Source organism: Cupressus sempervirens, chromosome 11 (assembly GCF_028749045.1).
Source record: "Cupressus sempervirens isolate cs-2001-9-10 chromosome 11, ASM2874904v1, whole genome shotgun sequence".
Lineage (NCBI taxonomy): Eukaryota > Viridiplantae > Streptophyta > Pinopsida > Cupressales > Cupressaceae > Cupressus > Cupressus sempervirens.
In genome coordinates this window covers 549,169,117-549,192,910 of record NC_143128.1, presented here as the reverse complement: position 1 = coordinate 549,192,910, position 23,794 = coordinate 549,169,117, and the positions used below count along the sequence as shown (strand labels likewise).

The following is a 23,794-nucleotide window of genomic DNA, read 5'->3' as shown; positions in this document are numbered from 1 at the left end:
GTCGTCATACCATCTCTAAATATGCAACTTGGGACATTGGAAATGGTAGTAATGCCCTCTTTCGGGAAGATTCCTGGAATGGGCTTCCTCGTCTTGAAACATATAACATTTCCAATCAAACAGTGAACCTCCTCAAAGAGAGATGGGGGACAAAAGTAAAAGATTATGTGGATCATGATCCAGCCAGTGAGGATACTCTGTGGAAATGGAAACCCCTATCCAATACTAACATATCAATTATCGATCAATCCAAGCTAGAAGGTATCCTCCAAGACCGGAAAATCCATCTTACTAACAGAGAAGATAAATTAAGATGGGCTCTATCTAATGACAGAACATATAAAGTTAAAGAAGGATACAATGTGATCCTCAACTCCCAAAGATGGGAGGAAATCAACATCCCTATGAACCTCTGTTGGGATCCTGCCATTTTGCCCAAAGTAGGAATCTTCCTATGGGCAACTTTCCAAAACCATATTCTCATCGTTGATAGAATAATTAAAATGGGTTTCCAAGGTCCCTCTAGATGTTCTCTGTGCAACAGCAATAATGAAACAGTAAATCATTTACTCTTCCAGTGCAGCTTCTCCAATGAATGCTGACATAGGATCAAGAGAAAACTTAGCTGGACATCACCACTTCTTGAGACTTGGAAGGATCATATCAATGGATGGCCTAAAAGCAAAGAGATCAACATTTATGATAAAATCTGGAATGTCACTCCTGCAATTGTAACTTGGGAATTATGGAAAGATAGAAATAGAAGAATTTTCAATAACATTGGAATGACAATCCCTCAATTAGTCAATAAAATGGAAATAGCCATAACTGAAGTCTTAAATAATTACCTTAGAGTTACTCCTAAACAGGAAGGCACTTTTACAACTTGGGATGCAGAAATCGAAAAACACTAGCCTCAGTTAATTAATCCTCCATTAGTTTGCAATTCGAAGAATACATTAGCACGCAAAGAATGAAAATGGGAACCGCCCCCTCAAGGATGGAAAAAACTTAATTTTGATGGAGCCTCCCATGGAAACCCAGGGGTATCTGGATTAGGGTTTATCCTAAGAGACCATTTGGGACAATGGATTGTCAAAAAAGCAAAACCCCTACATATTACAACCAATAACTTGGCAAAATTAGAAGCAGTAAACGAAGGACTTTCATTCTGCAATAAATACAAAATTAAAAAATTAATAATCGAAGGAGATTCCCAAATCATCCTAAATGCCCTTAGGAAAAGATACACTCCGAATTGGAAAATCAATTCTAAATTAGAAGAAGTAAATAAAAAATTAGACAGAATAGAAGAAGTTATCATTCAACATATCTACCGTGAAGGAAATTGTGAGGCGGATAAGTTGGCGAATAAAGGAGCGAATGACAACGACATCCTTTTACTCAATCAAACAATAAACTAACAAATTAATATTTTTTAGGAATCCCATCAGAAATAACTCAACTTCAGGACATATAAACATAGATTCAGATAAATTCTATTTACATAAGTTATTATATTTATAATGGGCTATATGAAATTTAATTAGATCCTCTCATCCTTATGTTAAGAGACTAAAACCATAGATTAGTCCTTAACCGCTCGAATAAGAACTAGAAAGGTAGGGATAACATAGTGTCTTCGAAACTTTTAACTTAAGATTAAAATCTGGCTTTAGGTTTCGATATTAACCCCACGAATAACTTTGAATACTTCGAACCTCTAAACCAATAGAACTGAAGTAGGCTACCAAATTCTTAGAAAGATCAAAGGGAACTTTCTAGAAGCTCTAGAAGCTCCTCAAATTCTCTAGAACCTTTGGTGTCTATACTTAGCTTTTTCTGCATCTCCTGTCTCTTTCTACCTCACCTCAGTCGAAACAATGGAAACTTTTGTCAGCCTGTATCATGTTAATGAAAACCGAACTATGGCATTCAGGGGGAACATTACACCGGAACGATGGACTCGGATCCTTAATCCAGTTGATAATATGACAAGAATTGCGATTAGTAGGGCAATTGGTGAAAATGTTTTCAGGTATGAATACACATGTTATAGGATCATTTATAGGCTGCATGATAAGGGCAAAAATTGATAAATGGGTTACTATTCATCTTTGTTATAATATTTTCAATCCTGTATGGCTAGTAGGGTTGGAAGAGGCAATTATGAGTATCGATAACAAAAATAGAATTCCTCTTCCTGAGCTTTACATGACCCTACCCCCAGGAATTCTTGATACCATCTTACACCCCACTCGACCTGTAATCCTTATCCATGACCCTCCCACCTTCAACAAAGAATGGGCAAATATGGAGACTAGTATCCACTTTCTGCTGCGATGGAGAGGAATCCTTGAAGATAATAGCCAGGAATGGCTTCTAAACTATCTCACATCCACCAAAGCTTACATAGAACCGGGTTCAGATTTTGATAATCTTCCTTCACTCTCCTTTTGCATGCCCAATTTGGACAAATCCAGCAAAGTCAGAATAGCTTATGTGTTTCCCCCCAACTTCCAGATGGAAGACTCAATGGATATTTCAGAAATTATCATGGTGTTCAAAGAGAAAATTGTAGAAGCAGAGTAAATTTGTTTGCACTCAATATGAAGCTCTCAAAACAGGCTAAATGAGAGCAAATTTTGATTAAAATATAGCAGGTCTCTCTTAAGTATCAGCTCTTTGAAACTTTGTAGTATTTAGGTTGTTGTAAGTAGGGTTTAAATATATGTATATGGATAAATTTGTACAGGTAAACAGTATATGCCAAAGATGATAAACTCATAGAAAATTCTCTCTTTTTTTGGCTTCCCTCTTTGCACCATATTATAGTAAAACAATATTATGGGATACATATATAACAACAGGATTAATTGATTAATCTTATGTTTAAGCTGAATCATTGAGGCATATATTGACCAAGCTAGTTTTTATCTCTTTTCCTATATAAGCTTTTTTTTTCACTCCTATTCACCTTCATGATGACAGTAATGGGTGGAAGATTTATATGAGGATAAAGATGCTAAATCTGTGAAAATTCACTCATAGCTTATTATAGCCCTTCTATGTCTTTATTTGTTATTAACATATAGGATTTTTAGCACTTAGACGCTACTTAAGATGGTTTTTAATGTATAACAAATGGTAAGGATTGGGTAATAACTTTATAGTCTAGAAAGAGGAACATATGTTATTATATGTGGGGCATTGATATATATATATATATATATATATTAGCATGAGTAAGCATGTATATATGAGTGTCAACATAGATAAAAGGAAGTTCTGTTAAATATAGGATGTGAAGTATTACAAATTCCCACCATAAATATCCCCTCTTTCGTTGATCCAGTGACATCTAAATGGATCTCAATCCGAAGCTTGGAAGATCAAATAATTCACACAAAAATATTAAAATGTTCCAAAATCAAATGATTGTGATATTAGCATGAGATACTAATCTAAAACTTATATAGAATTCTAACAATACTAACTCCCTCTCTTGGAAGCATCTCTTGTTTGATTTTGTTGTGAAGCAAACAGGTTAAAAGCAAGTTACTCAGTGATTGTCAAAGATATTTTCCCTGGTTCTCGCCCTTTATAACAGTGGCCCATGAAATCCATTGGAAACTACCATTTGTAAATTGTATGATAAATGATTCAAAGTGATAATTGTAAAAGTGATATTAAAACATGATTTAATTGTTGGGGTATGCCCCTAAGATATATGTAAAATAAATGACATTTGTCCCGGGCAAGACTGGAGGTTTTCTTCCCCATTCTTTCCTACCAGTGCCTGCTTGGATGGTGGATTTGTAAAAAAACTTATATTATTAAATAAAATCAAGGCTTTTGCCGTTTATTGATAATAATAATAAAAAAAAATTATAATTATAATAAAATTAATATATAAATAAATAATAAATAATATACAAAGAATACTATGTTATTAAATCATATAAACAAATAATAAGATAACGACATGCAATACTAACAATGTAACTTAATTAAGTATTGGAGTGTTAACATTTAAATGATAAAATTAATTAAAAATGTGAAATAAAATACTAATATATGATATATTATTAATCAAATGATTTCAAAAGGGCACGACCCCTGGGATTACCATGTATATAAAGATGATGAAACCTCACTTATTAGAAACATATTTAGAGCAAAATAAAATTGGATAAGTAGAGAGTTAAAATTAGAATAAGTTCAATATGAGACATTACAATTAGTGCCATTATAGTTGGCCCACTTAAAAACCTTATGACTATTGCAAACATTACAATTTAGTTTCCACACACTAAGATTCTCGACTGTAGAGCCATACCCAATCAAGGAAGATTGCATGAACAAGTGATTTGCATATAAATAATGTGTGGCTGAGCATAATGGCATGAAGACGTTTACCTAGACTAAACATGGCCATGCTAAGACCCACATCTAATGAAATCATTCTCAATAGTCTGAAGATGGATATGATGTGCATCACAGTGGATTCACTCAAGTGGATCACAAATCATTGACCTTGTTGACAACTCTCATTTCCATGGCTTTTTCAACAAAACCATTGTGTGCATATCCTATTGGACATTGATCAACGGGTAATAAAAAATGAAATTTGTTAAGACACTACAAATGATCTTGGAGAAGCCTATATGTACAACCAATAACATGTATAAGAATGTGAAAACACTTAAGCCTTATCAATTCTAGATTTATTATTAGTGAAATATCTTAAAACTTCCTTGGTTGATATTTTAAAATTTCAAAAAAAATTGGATGCCCCCCCTCAAAGAAAAAAGTGGAGCATATGATTCATACTTTCTTAAAATAGTTAAATAATCTTCTATTTATTTTATTACAATTTTTTGAAAAAAATTGAGTTTTCTTTAATAATAATTTAACATTCTAAAAAGTAGTGAACAAGCTTTTGATATAGATTTATTTAAGAAAAGATTGTGCAATTCATTGATATTTAATTATATTTGATATAGATATTTAATGGTTGTGAGACAAGAGAATGGATCTCAGTTGGAACTTGTTTCAATGGGAAATGATGTAAGGTCTGTCTATGCATGCACCAATAGTGATGTAAATGTTTTGAAACATCCAAAGTGGTTTGAACATTAGACATGCTAAAGTGTCATTTGAATGAATGCACAAGGCTGGAAATTTGGTAGATATTTATACACACAATCTTCCTTTTCAAAAATTGAGTGTCAAATCCATGTCACCAAAATTCCTCATTTTCAAAGGTATTTTTTTCTTTGATCAAGCATCATTTTTCATTTTCTTGTTAAAGTTATCTTTAAATGTCTTAATGAGTGCAAATGTAAAATAGTATATTTTCCCTTGTATAATATTTAAGGTAAAAGTGTAGTTGCACTTTTTGTTGAATTATTAATTAACTTGATAAATTTATTATTTATTGAGAGAGAGAGAGAGAGAGAGAGAGAGAGAGAGAGAGAGAGGATCACACACACACACACAAGAGGGAGGGAGAGAGGAAAAAAAAATAAAATAAAATAAAATAAAATATATATATATATATATATATATATATATATATATATATATATATATATATATATATATATATATATATATATATATATATATATATATACAGGTGATGTGTGTATGTGCATAAATGAAGGAAGAGGGAGCGGTAGAAATAAAAAAGGAGAGGGAAGTAGAAATACAAAAAATGTGTGAGTGTGTGTGTGTGTGTGTGTGTGTGAGAGAGAGAGAGAGAGAGAGAGAGAGAGAGAGAGATGCAACTTAGGAAAGATAGAGGAGGTGAGAGAGATGGAAGGAAAGGGGAAGATGGAGATCTCAAACATGAACCTATTTCTAATGGAGTGAGGATCTTAATTATCTTATATGTGCAGAGGTTTAGTTTCATATATGTTTGGATCCTTTTAAGTAGATGTATAGTTGATTTCAAACTATCACATACTATACAAATGTATACATAAATAGATCAAATTTAGTTTATTTATCATTAGAATATCTTTGGCATACCCATTGAACACCAAGATGCGATTGCTAGTATTTATCATTTTTTAATAGAATTGGCCAACTATATGCAATAGTCAAATCTAAAGTATAAATAATCATCTATGACTATTGAAACTTGATCATCGTTAAACCTCTCTTCTGAGTACTATTTTTCTCTAGCATTTTATTGGGTGTTAACTTTGTCATACAAGTCTTGTTGTATAAAATGATCATAGATTTGAACTTTTGTTTGGAGAAATCCAATGTGTTAGTTTTATCAGTGAGAGGCCAAAGCCAAGATTAATTATTATTATTATGTGTTGTTCAATTAGACTCAAACCCAAGACCTCCCACATAAGAGGCTCACAATTTATTGGTGTCTTCTAGGCTCTTGCCTAAAATCCAATGTGTTTTATGCCATTTTTTTTCTTTTTGTTATTTATTAAACCCTCATAAATGTAACAACTTTGTTTTCATGAAAAAGATGAGGTTTATAATTTCATGACCAACAAGATTTAATATTCTACACAACCAAATATTAGATGTTAAATAGTAATTGGATTTAGAAGATTTAAAGGAAAGGTATTGTTTCTCACTGAAGGGGTCAATAAATAAGTAGAGTGATCTAGATGTGAGATTAAAAATAAATATTTTAGTAGGTTAAACAAATAAATAAATCATACACATATGCCAGAATAATTGCATCGATTTTTTAAATGAATGAGATCATAGCGAATCAATCAAATTGTTGGTCATTACAGAAGACTTTAACATAACAAGCATTCTATTCTAAAACAATAAGAGCATAATTAAAATTTGTTTAAACAAAAATATATATTGTGTTTCTTTTTCGAATGCCTCCCTCTATCCTTCACCACTGGGTCCTATTATTTATCTCTCACTATCTCACAATCTCTTTTTCCAAAAAACTTAAAGCAATGCAACTAATTTCCTCTTCTATTCTCCTCTCTGAATTTTTGCTAGTCTCCTTTCGCATGCTAGAAAACTATTTGGCTTTCTTCTTCTTAAACTATGCACTCCCGTAAACCGTTCCCCTTGATCCTCAATGCATTCCACCATCTATAAGGCATTGGAGATTGCCCTTAATAAGGTTGGGATCCCATGGAGGGGGACTTCCATAAAAAAATAGAGCAATTGACTGCTAAGAGTTTTTAGTAATATTAAAGGCAAGCGATAACATGAAATTTTAATTTGTTTTAACTTCAAAATTTTATCTCCTAAATTTATGGAAGCTAGTTGTCTCATGAATATCACTTGAAGAATTTTAATTTATGATGTCATTATTTTATTACTATCATAATTAAATCTTTAAAATAATTAATAAATTGTTGCCATGTACCAAAAAAACTATTAAGTTGGTGGGGCTAAATCTAGCCCCGCCCAACCCCATTTTTATCCATTCAAATTGAGAAGGCTAAAAAATTGGGGCTCCTATTATGTAGGAAAAAAATATAATTATACCTTTAGGCTAGGGTCCAATGGGCACTTGCTTCCTTAAAAATAGAGCGGGTGACACTGGGAATTTTTAGGAATATCTAAAAGGAAGTGGTCACATGAATTTTATATGTGAATTATCTTTAAAAGATTAACTCCTAAATTCAAGGAAGCTTATGGTGTTATAAATTTTAAAAATAAAAAATTAGTTTCTTCATAAACTCTTTGGTGGGAAAATGAACAGTAGGTTTTGACAAGTGGCAAATATTTTCCCTTGGTTCATGGGGCTATTTCCAGCCCTGCCGCATTTTCACTTGCTTAAATTGAGAGGGCTAAAATGTTGGAGGACCTATTTTATAGAAGTAGATTCTAAATAAATCTGTAGTCCCCCTTAAAAAATTATCATGGGGCCACCCCCTCCACAAATATAGAGCCCAAGCCCCTCCCATGGGATGCCTCCTTTAGTCCCCCTAAAAAATTATCATGGATCCACGTGCTCCACAAAGATAGAGCCCAATTCAGACATTCCTTTCCTAAGAAACCATTCTGCTCCTAATTTTTCTCCATCTCCTTTGTCCATGGTAAACACCTCCATGGCCCACTGATAATACAACTTCCTATTGTGCTCTACTTACTTAATCAGCAAGCACCTTCATGTCCAAACACACGGCTCCATGACCCAACACGTGGCTCTTTGGCAAGTACGTTAGTGTTTTGGGGTACTTCATTCCATCCTAGTCCGGCTAGCAGCTCCGTGGGTTGAAAGGTAGCTTTGTGGCAGGTATTTTGGTAGTGACTGGAAGGTAACAAATTAACAAAATGAGACAAATTTCCAGACACATACATTTTTCTAATGGTGGGTGGTGTCCACAGTGAAGAGCCTAATTAACAATTAACAATGAGTAATCACACCTTAGTGTGCAATAGGTATGTTGTAAAGGTGTGAAATAATTTATATGCATTTTTAAATTACTTAATTTTGATTAAATAATATATGAAGTTAAAAATACTTAATTTTGATTTAGATTTTATTTATGCATAAACTTAATTTTGATGAGAGTTATTTAGTATAATTTGATTTAAAGTTAAAATGGTCTATTGTTATTATCGTAAATTTGTATCAATATTAGTTTAAAATGTATAAGCTAACACGACTCACAACTACAAATACTTTTGAAAAAATGAGTCTATGTTGCATGGTTTACCTACATATCAACCTAGTGAGGTCCTTAGTGATACATTGACTAAAAAAAGGATTCCACCATTTTATTTGTTTTGGGCAAGAAGCAATGAAGCTTTGTAACATGCAATCTACACTATGGAGAGAGTAATGAGACAATCCATATTGTCAACTTTAATATAATAGGTATTGCTTTGACCTAAATTCAAAGTGATGAAATTACGTGGGAGAAAATTATTTGTTAGAATTCCCTAAAAATACATTTTAATTGCTTTCTACAATCATAGAATATGCACAATTTGTCTCTAAAACATTGCCCATTTTCTCGTTGATTGTGTCAAATTATCTTCTCCATTTGTTTTTTATTTCAAGGATCATAGAAAATTCACAATTTGTCTAAAAAATGTTGCCTACTTTCTCCTTCACCGTGTCAGATTATCTTCCACACAATGTTTTGCTTTCTACGGTCATAGAATATGCACAACTTGTCTAAAGAAATGATGTCCACTTTCTCTTTGAATATGCCAAAAAAGAGAGTTTACAACAAGAAATGTATTCTATCACAATATATAATGCAAAAGGTTTTCTAAGATATCTCTCTCTCCCCCTTGAGCCAAATATTTAATAAATTAATATTGAAAGTTGATAATAAATGTAAATTTTTAAATATATATCTCATCATCATTATATTCATTTTATAATTATAATCTCATTATCATATCATAATATTAAATAACTAATATTATTTATTAGTATATTAACTTTTATAAATATTTCTATTATTATCTTATGATATCTTTATATCTATATATATTATTATTATTTATATTTTTAAAATAAATTAATAACAATACTATCATTATTAGTATTTTTATTATTATTATAATATTAATACAAAATTCTCACATATGAATACCATAAAATAAAACTCTAATAATACTAACATAGTATTATATAATTGTATCAATATTCTCCTATATAATACTATTAGACATTACTTATAAATATAAAATAAGAATAAATATCTATTAAGTATATGATAATAATATAAAAAGAAATGATAATTATAATATATATTATCTTTATTTTATTATTTAAATAATATATTACAAAAATAAAAAAGCATAGTATTTACTGTTTTTTTTCAACCTTTCCCCTGTCATTGAAAATGACTGAGTGGTGTGAAATACGTAATTAGAGCTGGGGCCATTTGGGCAGGCATCAAACACTTTATTGTTCAAATCATTTATGTTGATACAGTCACATAGTTTTAAATCGCTCCTTTGATACGTGTAGGGCTGAAACGAATTACATGGTCGTCAATGTCTATCCTGAAGTGTCAGTCGTTGATCTGCTATTTGAGGTTCTCCTTCTCATATAGGGAACGCCGACGGCGTAATAATAATTAATAGTTACTATTGCAACTTTTCTTAATTTAAAACTCTAGGAACCCTAAGGGTTACAGTTTGTTCTTTATATAATTCAGATTGGGGTTATCTCGATTTAAGTTGGAGTTGCAGTTGAAGATGGCATCGGGGCTTGCCAGGGGTCAAGAAGTATTGGATGGGGTAACGCTGTTGATCGACTTGAGAAAGTGCTGTGAACGGCTGGAGAAGAAGCTCAGACATATGTGTGGTTATCTGCAAGCTATATATCAACCAAGAGCTCGTGATCTCTCTGTGAAAGAATGGCAGCAGGAAGTTAAGAATATCGTAGAGCACAAGGAGGCTAAATTTCTAATATTGTTTCTTTCATGGGAAGGGGCAAATCTGGTAGAACTTTGCCGATTTACACAGGAATCTGGTAAGTTGCCACTCGCCATTAATTCAATTGATAAGTTATTTTTGGGATCGGTTTCTCCATCAAAAGGTAAACTCAACTCTCTTTATTATCTTGAGGAAGAAGATTGCTTAGAGGAGTTTGCTCTTTGGTGAAATGCTCAAAGGAATATCAAACCTATGGAGTTTGATAACACTCAGATGGATACGGGTCTGAAGAGATTGATTAATTAGATGTAAAAGGTGTTGACACAGATTTTCCCATTTATTGAAGGGAATGAATTCTCAAATATTAAAAGATGTTGGCAATATGATCAATCTTCAATAAAGAAATTTTCTTTGTCTTGAAAATGGTATGTGGTCAAATGGAGATCTTTTGGACATACCTACAATGGAGAATATCTCAAATATCAAGAGATGTTGACAATTTGATAGGTAATGTTGATTTTCTGGAATAGATTGTGTAGAGATTTTTCATCTACACAATCAAATATCAAGAGATGTTGACAATTTGATAGGTAATGTTGATTTTCTGGAATAGATTGTGTAGAGATTTTTCATCTACACAATCTATTCCAGAAAATCAACATTATAAATCATGGATTGTGGAAATCTGATTGCATTAATTTGATAGGTCTCTTGAAGAATGCAATGAAATGTTAAAATAATAAAGTGGAGAACTCTTGAATATGAGAATCGTAAACAGCCAGCAGGTTGTTTTGTTATTTGGACTTCTCATTGCCCCAAATAACAAACAATGTGCTGACTTTTTAGACTTCTATGTTAGACAGATTCGAACAGTTAGCAGGGCTTGAAAAGATGTTTTGTAGCAGACAAGCGGTGCACTAGGCATTCCAATATCAAAGCCAATAATACTGAGGTTGAGATCTGCTTCTGACATGACTTGTAGCAACTCTTTCTCCATCTAAATACGGCATACGATTGTGTAAGATTCCAGTAATCAGAATTTTTCTTGTGTAATTTTTCTCAATGTATTTAGATTTTATAATTGTATTTAAGATTAAGTTAAATGACAACTAAAGCAGCTGAGCGCCCCCAGCTTAGAGATTTATTGAACTGAAAAGACTGGCGACTAGCAATGGTAAAATTGTGGTAACAAATTGATTACAAAATCTGATAAGCGTTAATGGAACAAACTTTTTCGAGAATGAGATTACCTTTTCTTAATTTTTTTAATAACATTAAAATTTGTTTATATTAATTTGTTGTCTGAGAGTTGCAAAGTTGATCTTAGCAGTACAATTATAACTACACATTGCCAAAATGTGTTGAATGGTTGAAACTTCTTAAGGTTTACAATATTTTGCAGTAGACTATAGCATCTACATGTGTAGATAGGACAATTCAAATGTCTTTCCCATTTTGACGCAGAAGACTGTTAAATGCCCAAGGGAATATCACAGATCTTGATTCTGACGGCAATCAGACCAAATTGTTTGGCATCATCTAGTGACAAGATTGAATTTTTTTATTATATAAAGTAGAAGATTTAATTTAATCTTAGACAATGAGACCATAATTCTTTCCTCTATCGACTGGAGTGAGTGCATTCTCTAATGTAAAAAAATGTTGGCACCTTGATCAATCTCTAAGAAATGAGGACTTGAATAAAGATGAACAGTGCGTGAAATGTGTAGAAAATGATGTTTTGTAAAGGTAAAATTCTTAACATTCTTGCAATGGAGGGTGATAGTCTGGCATCCTTATACAAAATAAATGTGATGAGAGACCTTCAACAATTTAATCTTGGTAGTTTCTCTGTGACAAGTCTAGTAATATGTGTTTTGGTGAGTCTTACATAACTTACATTGTGTTTGTAAGCAATTATCCTATGTTGATTGTGCTGATCACTCTTCCTTTTTTTGGAGGATAAAAGATAAACAGCCACCATGTTGTCTGTTATTAGAAGTTTTTAATGTTTCAAGTAACAAACAATGTGCTGATCGTTTAAACTTTTCAATTGTAGCAGTTAACAAGGCTTGAGGAGATATGTGGAAGCAGACATCTGGTAGGTTAGAGGAGAGGATAAATTGGAAATACTTAACTGCAACAAAGTTAAAGCCTGAGATCCACTTCTGACAGGACTTGTAGCAACTCTTTTATCCATCCAAATATGGCATATAATATTGTAAAATCTCTTTATAGAGAGTGCTTACTGTGAAAATTTTCACTATTTGTTAGGATTTTTTATTTGTATATAAAAGTTATTTATATGCAGACAAGAGCAGCCAAGCACTTTGTTTCGGCCTTAGAATTTTATCACATTGTATAGAGTGCTAACTAACAATAGTATAATGATGGCAGAAAATTGATTATAAAATCATAAAATATGGTAATAGAACAAACTTATTGAAAGAGAAATGAACATATTTATATGAACCTGAAGTGCAAGTGTAACGTTAACTTTTTGTTTTTGTTTGTCTAGACCACTAAAATTGATTTCTGTCACACACCTGGTGAAAACATGGGTTTCTTACAGGTAAATTTTCTTCCTTTTTTATCAGGAGAGACTAACAGTGAAAATTAGTAGAAAAGTGAACTTGGATACTCATGCTCATATCAACCATACAAGACTAAGCCCAAGAAATACAGAAAATCAACATTAATTGAGCCCAGAAGCAGGAATTGTCATTAAACTTAAACTTAATACATGCAATTCCATTATTCCAATCAATGAGTCAGTCACCCAGATCTACCCATAGGATCAGAGTACAGTTATTTATCGTTGATTACATCATATGATTGCTCTAGGAATAGAATATGCAGGGAAGGGGTAACTGTGTTCAGGCCGGCAGGCCTTTGTTGAATCAACTGCCAAGATTCCACACCAAATTTCACTCTACTTGCCCAGTATGAGAGGTGCTATCGGAAGACTGGTCTGAATTGGTGAGAGGCTTCTGTCTATGCTATATAGCAGTGGGATATCTCCAAACTTACCTTCCCATATAAGTTGTGGCCTCTTGTGAATAGAGTTTTATGGTGTCAAAGACACAACAACAACATTTAAATTGCCTTAATCTCAGGTGTCCTCAATAAACAGAGCTGAGCTGAGAGGCCTTCTTCAACATTTTACTGCAAGAGGAAAGCTGAATTCCCTCAGAGGACTTGAGATAATTTTGGCATAACTGTTTTCAACATAATTTTATTTCATTGCCTAGTCTGTTAGTTGGTGTTTGGCAGAACTGTCCTACCTATGAATATGGTTGGTGAACTGCCTTCATTGGCATTGTATAAAGACTCCTCATTTTATTGAAAATACACATTAATTCATCAGTTAATTTTGTTTCCTCTGTCATGTGGTAGTAGAGCACTCCGATGGGTTTCCTGCATTACGCTAGCAATGTCTCCTGTCAGAATGATGTCTTTGTTCCCTGATAATGCTAAATCTTCTACCCATATTCCTTTCATTTGCAGTGTTTTCTACAAAAGTAAAATCAGGGAGTATCATAAAAATGGAAGGGAAAAGATAATGTGAGTGTATGTACATGCGAGCCCATCATGTCAACAGGGCGAGTTATACCTCTCTGGAAGACAAAGCTTTCTGAAACTCATGTTTATTGGCTATTCTCCCTCCTTGTGCTTGTATGCCAAATAGATCTAGAAGAACTTGTGAAACTGTTATTTGATTTTCATCATTCATTTTCAGCAAAGGATTTTCTTCTAGTGTTTCAAGCCCCCTCTCTCCCAAGATAAGCAAATTTTCTTGTTTCAATTGTTTGGTTTGCTTATAGTTCTGTCAACAAGTGTAAATTCCTCCGAATACAATTGAAGTTTAATGATCAAGGAGTTTTCCGGAGGAAGAAGGGTGATGAGACATTTTTAATTGAGCACGACAATAGTCTGTTGATGTAGATGGTTTATTCCTTGCATTGATATTCGTACATCAACATAATCATATTATATTGTCTAGATTGTTGGTGTCTGGTATAGTTGTCCTACCTATGGTTATGGTTGGTGAACAGCTTTCATTGGCATTGTATAAACTATAAAGGCTCCTCATGTTATTCAATAAAGACAACAATTCATCAATTCATTCATTTGTTCAGTTAGATAAGTGATAAGATTCCCATTTGTTTTGCCGCTAATTGAGTTCTGGAAAATGGCACTGTTCTATCTTCTTCCTGAAGCCAATCAATGTGCAGCTTTTGCTTAAAAAAATCTCCTCACATAACTCCAATTCCCTAGTTCCTTCACAACTGCATTCTCGTCTTGGCAAATTTCCTCAATTACACCATCATCTTGAATCTGACAAGTAACAACATCTAAATGAGATTTTGCAGTTGCTTTAGCCAAAAAGAGGTTGCCAAAACACAGTCTATTCCACCTTTTATGCTTATACTTTGCAAACTGCAATATCTTAACAAAGGAGTACATTAGCATGCCATAGCAGGCTCCCTCCATGACACGCTCAAGCATAATATCTTGAAGAGAATGGTCTTGAAAGCACGAGCTAAAACTTAAGAGGGATTTTTTTGAGGCTTTGAAAGAATTAGTAATATATTTGATTTGGTGGTGGTCAAATCCTCTCCAATCTAAGATCTTTGAACTAGTAATAACCGATTCTACCAACCCAACTGATAGAAATCAGGAGTCTATCTAACCTTTCAAAAATAACAACCTTCTCAAATCCTTTGGTATTACATGTAGACAAACCACTTTTAGGCTTTATATCTAAGTTGCTGATTCGGGTTCGGGGTTCGGGTTCGTGGGTTCGGGCAATTTTTTTTTCCCCTATTTGGGTTCGTGGGTGGGTTCGTGAGTATACACACACACAAACACACACACACACACACAGAAGAGAAACATGCATAGTTGCAAAACAAAGTCATTTCACAATATGAACAATTGTTGATTGATCATTGATCAATGCCAAATGTCAAAGGGTGTCGGGTCCCTTCAAAACTTGTTTTTACCTGAATCTAAAAACATTAAATACTCGCTCATTAATCTATCTTCATGATTGTAAAAAAATTATACATTGAATTACTAAATTGCAAAAAATAGACTAGTTCATCAAATAATACATTGAATTACTAAATTGCAAAACAAAGACTAGCTCATCAAATAATAAAGTTTGAAACATGATGATAGATGACAAATGTTTAGTAGTTTATCAATAATCATAGTATCAAATGTCCTTCAAGGGTCAAATGGATCATCATAAAATGAGGGATCAATGGCTTCATCCCCAACTGCAACTATATCTAGATCTTCATCATTGGAACCCAAACTAGTTCCACTAGTCCCATATGCTGCTATATCATTGTCCTCCTCCTTGACATAAGGGATTAGATGAGTGAAATATTTTTTATTAAGTTCCTTTGAGAGTTACATAAGAAAACAATTAAAAAACTAAGTTACCGATTCGGATGCGGACTCGGAAACGGATGCAGGAAGCGGATGCAAGAGGCGTGATTTTTATTTTTGAGGGATGCGGATGCGTATGGATAAATGTCTATCTGGCTCACATAGGGCAATATTGCTCACATAGGGCAATAGATAAATGTCTATCTGCTGGTAGTTCATTGAGTGCTAACTGCTGTATATGGCTTATCTACCACAGAGGAAGCTATGTTAGGGACTGGTACAGCAGTTCCATATAAGTCTGAAATACTCCATTAAGGGGATCGTACAAGATGATTGAGGCTCGTACCAAGCCTGTAGCTGAGTTCTGGGCAGTGACTAAGACTGTGACAGAGTTCTGGGTAATGATTTGGTCAGTAAACAGAAGTTAGCACTCAATAAACGCACCTTGCCAGCATCCAAGACGCTTCCAAACTCATCCTGCATCTGTCCGCATCCGCTTCCGCATCCGGGGCTACAGGGCATGAATCGGTATCTTAGTTAAAAAAGCACACTCTTTAAAGTTGTTTTAGCCTTGGGTTTGCTGTGGGTTCGTTTGGGTTCGCTCTAGCAAGGGCCCGGAGAAATCCACAGTCAAAAATAAGGACCCTGCCCGGACCCACAGCGAACTCGGGGACAAATCCGGACCCGAATCTGGGCAGCAGGGGACGCATCCGGCAACATAGCTTTATATCCATTGAATTCAAGAAATTTGTGTTATTCCTCAAAAATCCATGTCAATGTGCAATTGTTAGGCTTTGTATCCAACAAATTCAAGAAATCTATATTATCTCTTAGAAGCCCAACAAAATACTTAAAGCTGACATTGCCTCCCTTTTCTCCTCCAAACTAGAAAAGATAGACAGGCAAGTGACCAAATAGCCTAAATTCTAGAATCTTTATCTATCATATCATCCACCAACATGAGTTTCCTAAATGGAAACAACATCAAAAGAATGAGTATAAATCGACTCTCAAATAGCCATTTCTCAAGCATTACTTGTGAGTATTATTCTTAATATTTAGATTTTGATACCATTGAACTTTACTTTTAATTTTTAATTTCAATTATTATCTTAGATTTAAGTTTGTGATTTATTTTAAATACTTGTACCTTTTTTATGAACTTATTGTTTTTTCTAAGGGATGATTCCATTTCTCCCAATGTTCAGGGGACTACCCTCCCCAATTCGGATGAACTCCTCAATGCCCAATTTGCAGATGATACTGCAATTCTTCTCACCTTGGAAGAAGATAATCTGAAAAGAGTCATGGATAAAATTGACCTCTTTTGCGAAGCATCAAGGAGCGAAATCTCGCTCTCCAAATCCATTATGCTGGGTTGGGATGAGAATCCCTCAGCTTGGTTCTTCGAATATGGGCTGATCTATGGGGGGTCCTAAACACCAAGTCAAAGTACTTGGGAATCCCATTCTCAATCTCTCCCGACTTGAAAGATATAAGATTGATAAGAAGATGGGCAAATGGAATAAGCAATATTTGTCATTAGCAGGAAGATATCAGGTATCCTAATAGGTCCTATCCTCCTACAACATATACTACACCTTAGCATATCTCTTCTACCAAGTCCAATTTAACCTTATCCAAAAGCAAATTAGGATCTTTCTATGGTTGGATGGTAGAGGGGGTTCAAAACATCATGTTATAAAGTGGGGGTTGTGTACAATGAGTACGAGAGTTGGAGGTGTGGGATTGAAAGACCTCAGGACACAAGGATTATCACTTGCTGCTAAGTGATTATTTAGGGCTTTAGAAGGAAGGATCTGAACCATGGAAAAATTTGATTAGAAATAATATCAGCAGAGGGAGGTCCATGTAAAAGCTCATACTGGAAAGGACTCTCACCTTGTGATCTTATCACAGACCTATTTTTTGTAAAGGTTACTAGCTCTGCAATTGTTAAGGCAATCTGGAGAAGATGGGAGTGAGCGAGGCACCTCCTATCTCACAATGGAGTATTGACTAAAGACAATGCCATCTATCATAAAAAATCCATATGGTGGAATCATAGTTATAAAGATAGACCCCTTGCTGTTCTGCAAGGATGCATTGCTGAGAAATGGGCTGCAAAAGGTATCACTAAATTGTCAGACATCATCATTGGGGGGCAACTTATTGAGTGGGAGATCTTGAAAGCATTGTTTGTTATATTTGGCATCTATACTAAGTTACCATATTCAGTCATCTAGCCCCAAAAACAGTAGTCGATTCACTGGTAATTCGAATGTGGTTCGTATTCGATTCAAAATCGTTTATATCCTGCCACATTCGGTGCAAAGTTGGTGAAAGGGACTCTGGTCGAATTTGGCATCTTCTGCAGCGAATATTGACTGGTGAATGCGCGCCCAAAACAAATTCCATAAAATTTTGATGAATTTCAAATTTATTAAATTATTTTTATGGTTTTATCTTTTAAGATTTTCACCTATTCGCATCCTGCTTGTCTTTCTTCTATTCATGACGAGAAGGTTTTTTTTGGAGAAGCACGCATGTTGAGTTTTACTAGACAGGTACATATGTCAATTTTCCCTCCACTGGACATGCACACAGGAATTATCATCAAAGGAAATCCTCGAAATCGGGTTTTATTGGACAGGAAGCAGTCGTGGATGTTCAAAATGTGGATGATTTGATGATGAACGTCTGAGCTGGATTCATATCATTGCGTTGGAGATTCGCAGCATTGTTATCTGGACTTGGTGACCGTGTACATCTGTCCTCCTTTTCCTCCCTTGGCTGCACTTCCAAAGCCCATGCTACAATCTGCAAGTTTCATTTTGTTTTGTGCCCAGCTTGCATCTCAACTATTTTCAGATTGTTTCATAGTAGGGTGAGCTTCCATGTATGCAGTATTATTTCCTCTCAACTATTTTCAGACTCAAAAATATGTACTATGTCAACTCTTTGGCAAATATTAACCTCTCCTTTTATTTACTGTTTACAGACTACAGTATTACTATTATACTGTTTATAATTTATAAATTGATACTCCTCAATATTTTATGTCCTGCAAATGTATTTACTATATAAATAATAAATTTTACAATTATATTGTGTTTCAATAAAGTTATAAACAGATAATATTTACTATTTACCAGTAAGCTGTGTAAAAGTGTTTCAATAAATACTTGCAAATACTTGTAACTTATAAATACTGTGTTTGTGTTTTTTGTAGATTTCAATTTTAAAGAATGGCTGCAAGTGATTGTGGCATTGGAAACCCCCACTTCAAAATCAACAGATGCGCCCTGTTATGGAAATACGTGGAAATAGTTCGACCAATGCCGGGTGGAGGAGGTTGTGTATGCATTTGCAGCCATTGCAAAGAGGAATCAAGTAGTTCTTATAGTAGAGTGAAAGCACATTGGTGCTTTATTCCTTAGGAAGACATTAAATTTTGTACAGGGAAGCCGAGAGTAAATAGAAAGCTATCTAAAACCCTCCTTCCAAATCACATTGTGAACAAATACATTCAAGAACAAAAACAAGCAGATGAAGCTGCTAGAAGGGCAAGTGTTGCTTATCCATTGCAAAGTGGTAGGCCTTCAAAGAAAGGGAAAATCTCATCTATGTCTTCAACTTCTATTACCAATGAACCATTGGCCAAGGGTCATCTATTCTTACATACTCCTCAACAACAACTTGTAAGTAAGAAAGCAATGAAACTATTGCAAGCATCATTTCAAAATGAAGCTAGAGACATTGCTGATCAAACCATAGTGAGATGTGTATATGCAAATGGAGTATCATTTAATGTTGTTTGCTCACTATATTGGCAATACATGATGAGAGCAGTTAGTGAGGCTCCAAGTGGGTCCAAGGGCCCTAGTTATGAGAAGATACACACCACTTTACCTGATGATGAGGTGGCCCATGTAGACGCTGCTATGCTGTCCATCAATGCTGCCATGCTGCCCATCAAGGATTCATGGGTCGAAATAGGTGTCACAATAGTATCAGATGGATGGAAAGATGCCAGGAACCGTCCTTTGGTGAATGTTATTGCAGTGTCCACAAGAGGCACAATGTTTTTGAGAGCTTTGGATTGTGAAGGTCAGGTAAAGGACGATCCTTTCATTGCAAACATTCTCATCCAAGCCATTGAGAAAGTTGGCCCTCATAATGTTGTTCAAGTAGTAATCGACAATGCAAAGAATTGTAGGGCTGTTGGCTTATTGGTTGAGGAGTGGTATGAACACATTTTTTGAACACTGTGTTATGCACTCACTCAACCTAATGCTGCAAAAAAATGGCACTAAGGTTGAGTGGATTAAAAAATTGTATGAAGAGGCACAAGATATCCAAATATTTGTCACGAACCACCATATGACACAAGCCATATTTAGACAATTCTCGAAATTGGAGCTCTTGAAGGTAAGTTAAATTGTTTAAAATTTAAACATGTTTAAAAATTTAATTGCATTAGTTTAGTAAACTTTTTATGTTTTTAAATTTAAATAGATTAGTTGATTTTAAATTTTTAGTTTACTATTGTTTTGATCTTAAAATAGGTTGCTGAGACCTGCTTTGCCTCCAACACTATTGTTTTGAGACGCCTTATCAAAGTGAAAGAGGCATTGTCTAGAATGGTAACCAGTACTAATTGGAGCGTATGGAGGCAATCTAATAGTGAGAAGGCAATTGCCATTAAGGAAACAATATTACGAGACTCTTGCTGGAATCGTGTTGAGTACCTTCTGAAGTTCACTGAGCCTATATTGAGCATGATCTGATACACTGACATGGACAAGCCTTGCTTAGGTGAGGTATATGATGGCATTGACTCTATGATTGAAGAGCAAGACCCTGATGAAAAGTTCTTCAAAGAGCTAAAAGTAATCATGGAAGAGAGATGGAATAAAATGACTAACCTTTTGCATCTACTTGCCTTTGCATTGACTCCCAAGTTCTATAGCCAAGATGTCCTCAAGGGGAACATCACTAGAGTTGCTCTATATAGGGATCTTGAAGTTTCTAAAGGGTACAAGGCAGCCCTCCGAAAACTCTTTCTAGAGCACCTACGATCAGCAGTGAGGGCTGAATTTATGAGTTTTGCGAGCATCGATGATTGTGGTTTGATGCTCTTGAAGACAAGAACAATGTTGATGCTCATAAATGGTGGTACTTCCATGAACAAAAGTACCAACTCTTGTAGCCTGTTGCCATCAAAATTTTATCACAAGTAAGTTCTTTAATCTTAAGATTCTAATATGTAATTTCTTGTTCATAAATATTCAAAACCCTTCACTCTATAATTTGAAATTCGTAAATTTTGATAGGTTGTTAGTTCATCATCATTTGAGAGAAATTGGAGCACATACTCCTTTATCCACTCAATAAAATGCAACTGAACTGAACTCCAAGAAGGCAGATAACTTGGTTTTTGTGCATTCCAACTTAAGGCTCACAACTCACAAAGAGAACACCTACAAAAAAAGGGAGGCAAAACAATGGGATGTTGAACTAGAGTCTACAAAGTTGGAAGCCCACTTTGATGCACTAGTAATTGATGAGGGTGAACAGAATGATGTTGAAGTTGATCCTGAAGCTACAATTGAGACTACTAATGCTAGTGGCACTAATTGTGCTTCTAATCTACATCTTCCTAATGACAAAGAATTCTTTGATGATTTTTGATCGCATAATTTATAGTGTTTACTGATTAGTGATTAGTAATGTTGGCATTACTGTTTTGGAATTGAAACATTGATATAGTGGTGTATTTTGACATTTTGTCATGCTATTCAAACTAAATCATGAATATATATGGTGGTGTATGTTGCTAAATTGCTATCGTATTAGCATAGTGGTGTATAAATTTATTTGTTGCAGGATATGTTTACATATATAAAAAAATTCTTTAAAAAAAAAAATCTTGTACGAATGAACCCAAAACTAATTGAACCCAGCCCAAAAAAATTCAAGCAAATGTCGAATCCGAATATTGAACCCACATACGAACCAGAATCTGAACCAGCAACTTAGCAGTTTTATATAATATATCTTCTTGTGGATAACCATGATATCCTTTTCCATCCGAATTCTTGCTGGGCAGCTTAATTTGAACTTTCATAGCAGCATTTGGTAATCTTCGGACCGCACAAGTGGAACCTAAGAAAATATTTTTCTAGTGGAGGCTGTTCCTCCATAGACTCCTCTTAAGCCTCCGAATTGACACATTACTCTTTCTCTGTTTGCAGAAAGCCTGAGAATATCAGACATCTGGTTTTTGACTGTCTGGTGGCTAGAGAGATATGGGGTATATTTACATTCATGAGAATACTAGGATTTCTGAAGTTTTGTTTCAATACATCCTGCGCATCAAGAAATTTTACAATATCTTTCTTGTGGAGGCTGCTCCTCCATAGACTCCTCTTAAGCCTCCGAATTGACACGTTTCTCTTTTCTCTGTTTGCAGCAAGCCTGAGAATATCAAACATCTGTTTTTTGACTGTCTGGGGGCTAGAGAGATATGGGGTATATTTGACTTTTACGTTCAAGGATTTCCAAAGTTTTGTTTGGATACATTCTGGGCATCAAGAAAATTTACAATGCTTTCTTTTCTATCATATCAATTGAAATTCTTTGCTATATTTGGAAGCTTAGGAATGACAATATATATAATAGCAAAGAATGATCTCTTTACCGAGTCTCTGAGGAGACTCACATTTCATAATATCAATGTGCAGGTGACAGCTACTATGAGGCTTGCTAGAAGGAAATTTGAGAAGCTTCTCAATGATGGAACAATAAAAGTGTTTAGAGAAGAGAGCTTGCATGGACACACAAGGGTGAGAGGCTCAACAAAAAGAACACACTCTGAGATAGCCCATCAAAACTTTATTACAGAGTTAAGAACACAAAATAATTGGAATAAACAGCGGAATGTGGTTACTATTGTGGCAGCACCTCTTGCTGTTGCTCCTTCAGCTGCTCCAGTACCTCCAGTTGCACCAACTATTCCAGTTGCCCCAAGAGTCAATCACCCATATGCTCAAAGAATTCAAAAAGACTATATGTTGCAATGGGTGGAAGGTAGCACAGGCTGGACAGCATGGTCTGAGAGAGGGGATAACGACAGATAAAGGAATGACATCTTCCAACAATGTTGCTGATTTATGGTTTATTTCAGTTGGTTTTTTCTATTAGATATAGATTTGATCGATACTGATGTATAGTCCATCTAAACAAGCTGCTGTCCAAATCAGTTAGATTATTAGATACTTTAATATACAAAAACAAAACCATCCTTATTCAGTGGAATTATTCTATTAGATTACCAGATTCTCTCCTAGACCTAGGAACTCCTAGTTCAATTGTTTCAAAAGTCTGGTCCTTATCAGATTCTGTCAAAAGTCTGCCACATAGATCGAGTATAGAATTCCAGAGAATCTGGTAAAAAAACACCTTTTTGTTTACTTTTTCAAAAAGCATTTATTGCCAAATTAGACTCAAGCACATGATTGAACTTAAATTACTAATCATATTTAATTTGAATTAAATGCTACTTGAGAAGAATCAGATGTATAAAAGTGTCACAAATCTATTATGGAATGTGTGTTGTGCATATAGGCTAACATGTATAGAAAACTATGGATTGAACGAAATTTAAAGAGATCTTTACTGTGGTTAAATCTGGATCCGAAGCCTGTTTTCTTGGTTTCATCCAATCTGATCCAAAGCTGCTGTCTTTAAATCATTGAATATGACATTTAATATGTGAAGCTTACAATATAGCACAATCATAACATTGGCCTTCAATGGGCCTATAGCATTATTTGTTGTGATTCTAATCGCAACAGCAAAATGTTGTGATGGCTAATTATTAATGTTCACATTATTGTTTTTGAACTGAAACATCGATATGGTGGTGTATTCTGTTAGATTAGGTGAAAAACTAATCTCCCAAGAACACTTGCATGCATAACCCTGTCACATGGAAAAAGCAAAGAACAGAAGCAAGAAAAAATCATGGAGGCCAAAA

The 23,794-nt window shown here is 34.4% G+C and overlaps 1 protein-coding gene across 3 annotated transcripts; it reads left to right on the top strand.

The window, feature by feature from the left end:
• Nucleotides 1–10,031: 10,031 nt before the first annotated feature.
• On the top strand, nt 10,032–23,255 carry LOC149530797 (uncharacterized). Of its 3 annotated transcripts, none has more exons than XM_089808011.1 (8): nt 10,312–10,450; nt 10,550–10,860; nt 11,060–11,371; nt 18,986–20,184; nt 20,322–20,992; nt 22,011–22,069; nt 22,229–22,287; nt 22,500–23,255. In XM_089808011.1, the coding sequence occupies exons 5-8, from the start codon at nt 20,553–20,555 to the stop codon at nt 22,893–22,895; spliced, it is 954 nt and encodes a 317-aa protein (XP_089664137.1). In that variant the 5' UTR covers nt 10,312–10,450; nt 10,550–10,860; nt 11,060–11,371; nt 18,986–20,184; nt 20,322–20,552; the 3' UTR covers nt 22,896–23,255. The 3 variants fall into 3 exon arrangements, with proteins under 3 accessions (XP_089664139.1, XP_089664137.1, XP_089664138.1); XM_089808012.1 differs by having other exon boundaries at nt 10,326–10,450; nt 10,553–10,860; XM_089808013.1 differs by lacking the exons at nt 10,550–10,860; nt 11,060–11,371; nt 18,986–20,184; nt 20,322–20,992; nt 22,011–22,069 and having other exon boundaries at nt 10,032–10,450.
• Nucleotides 23,256–23,794: the final 539 nt, after the last annotated feature.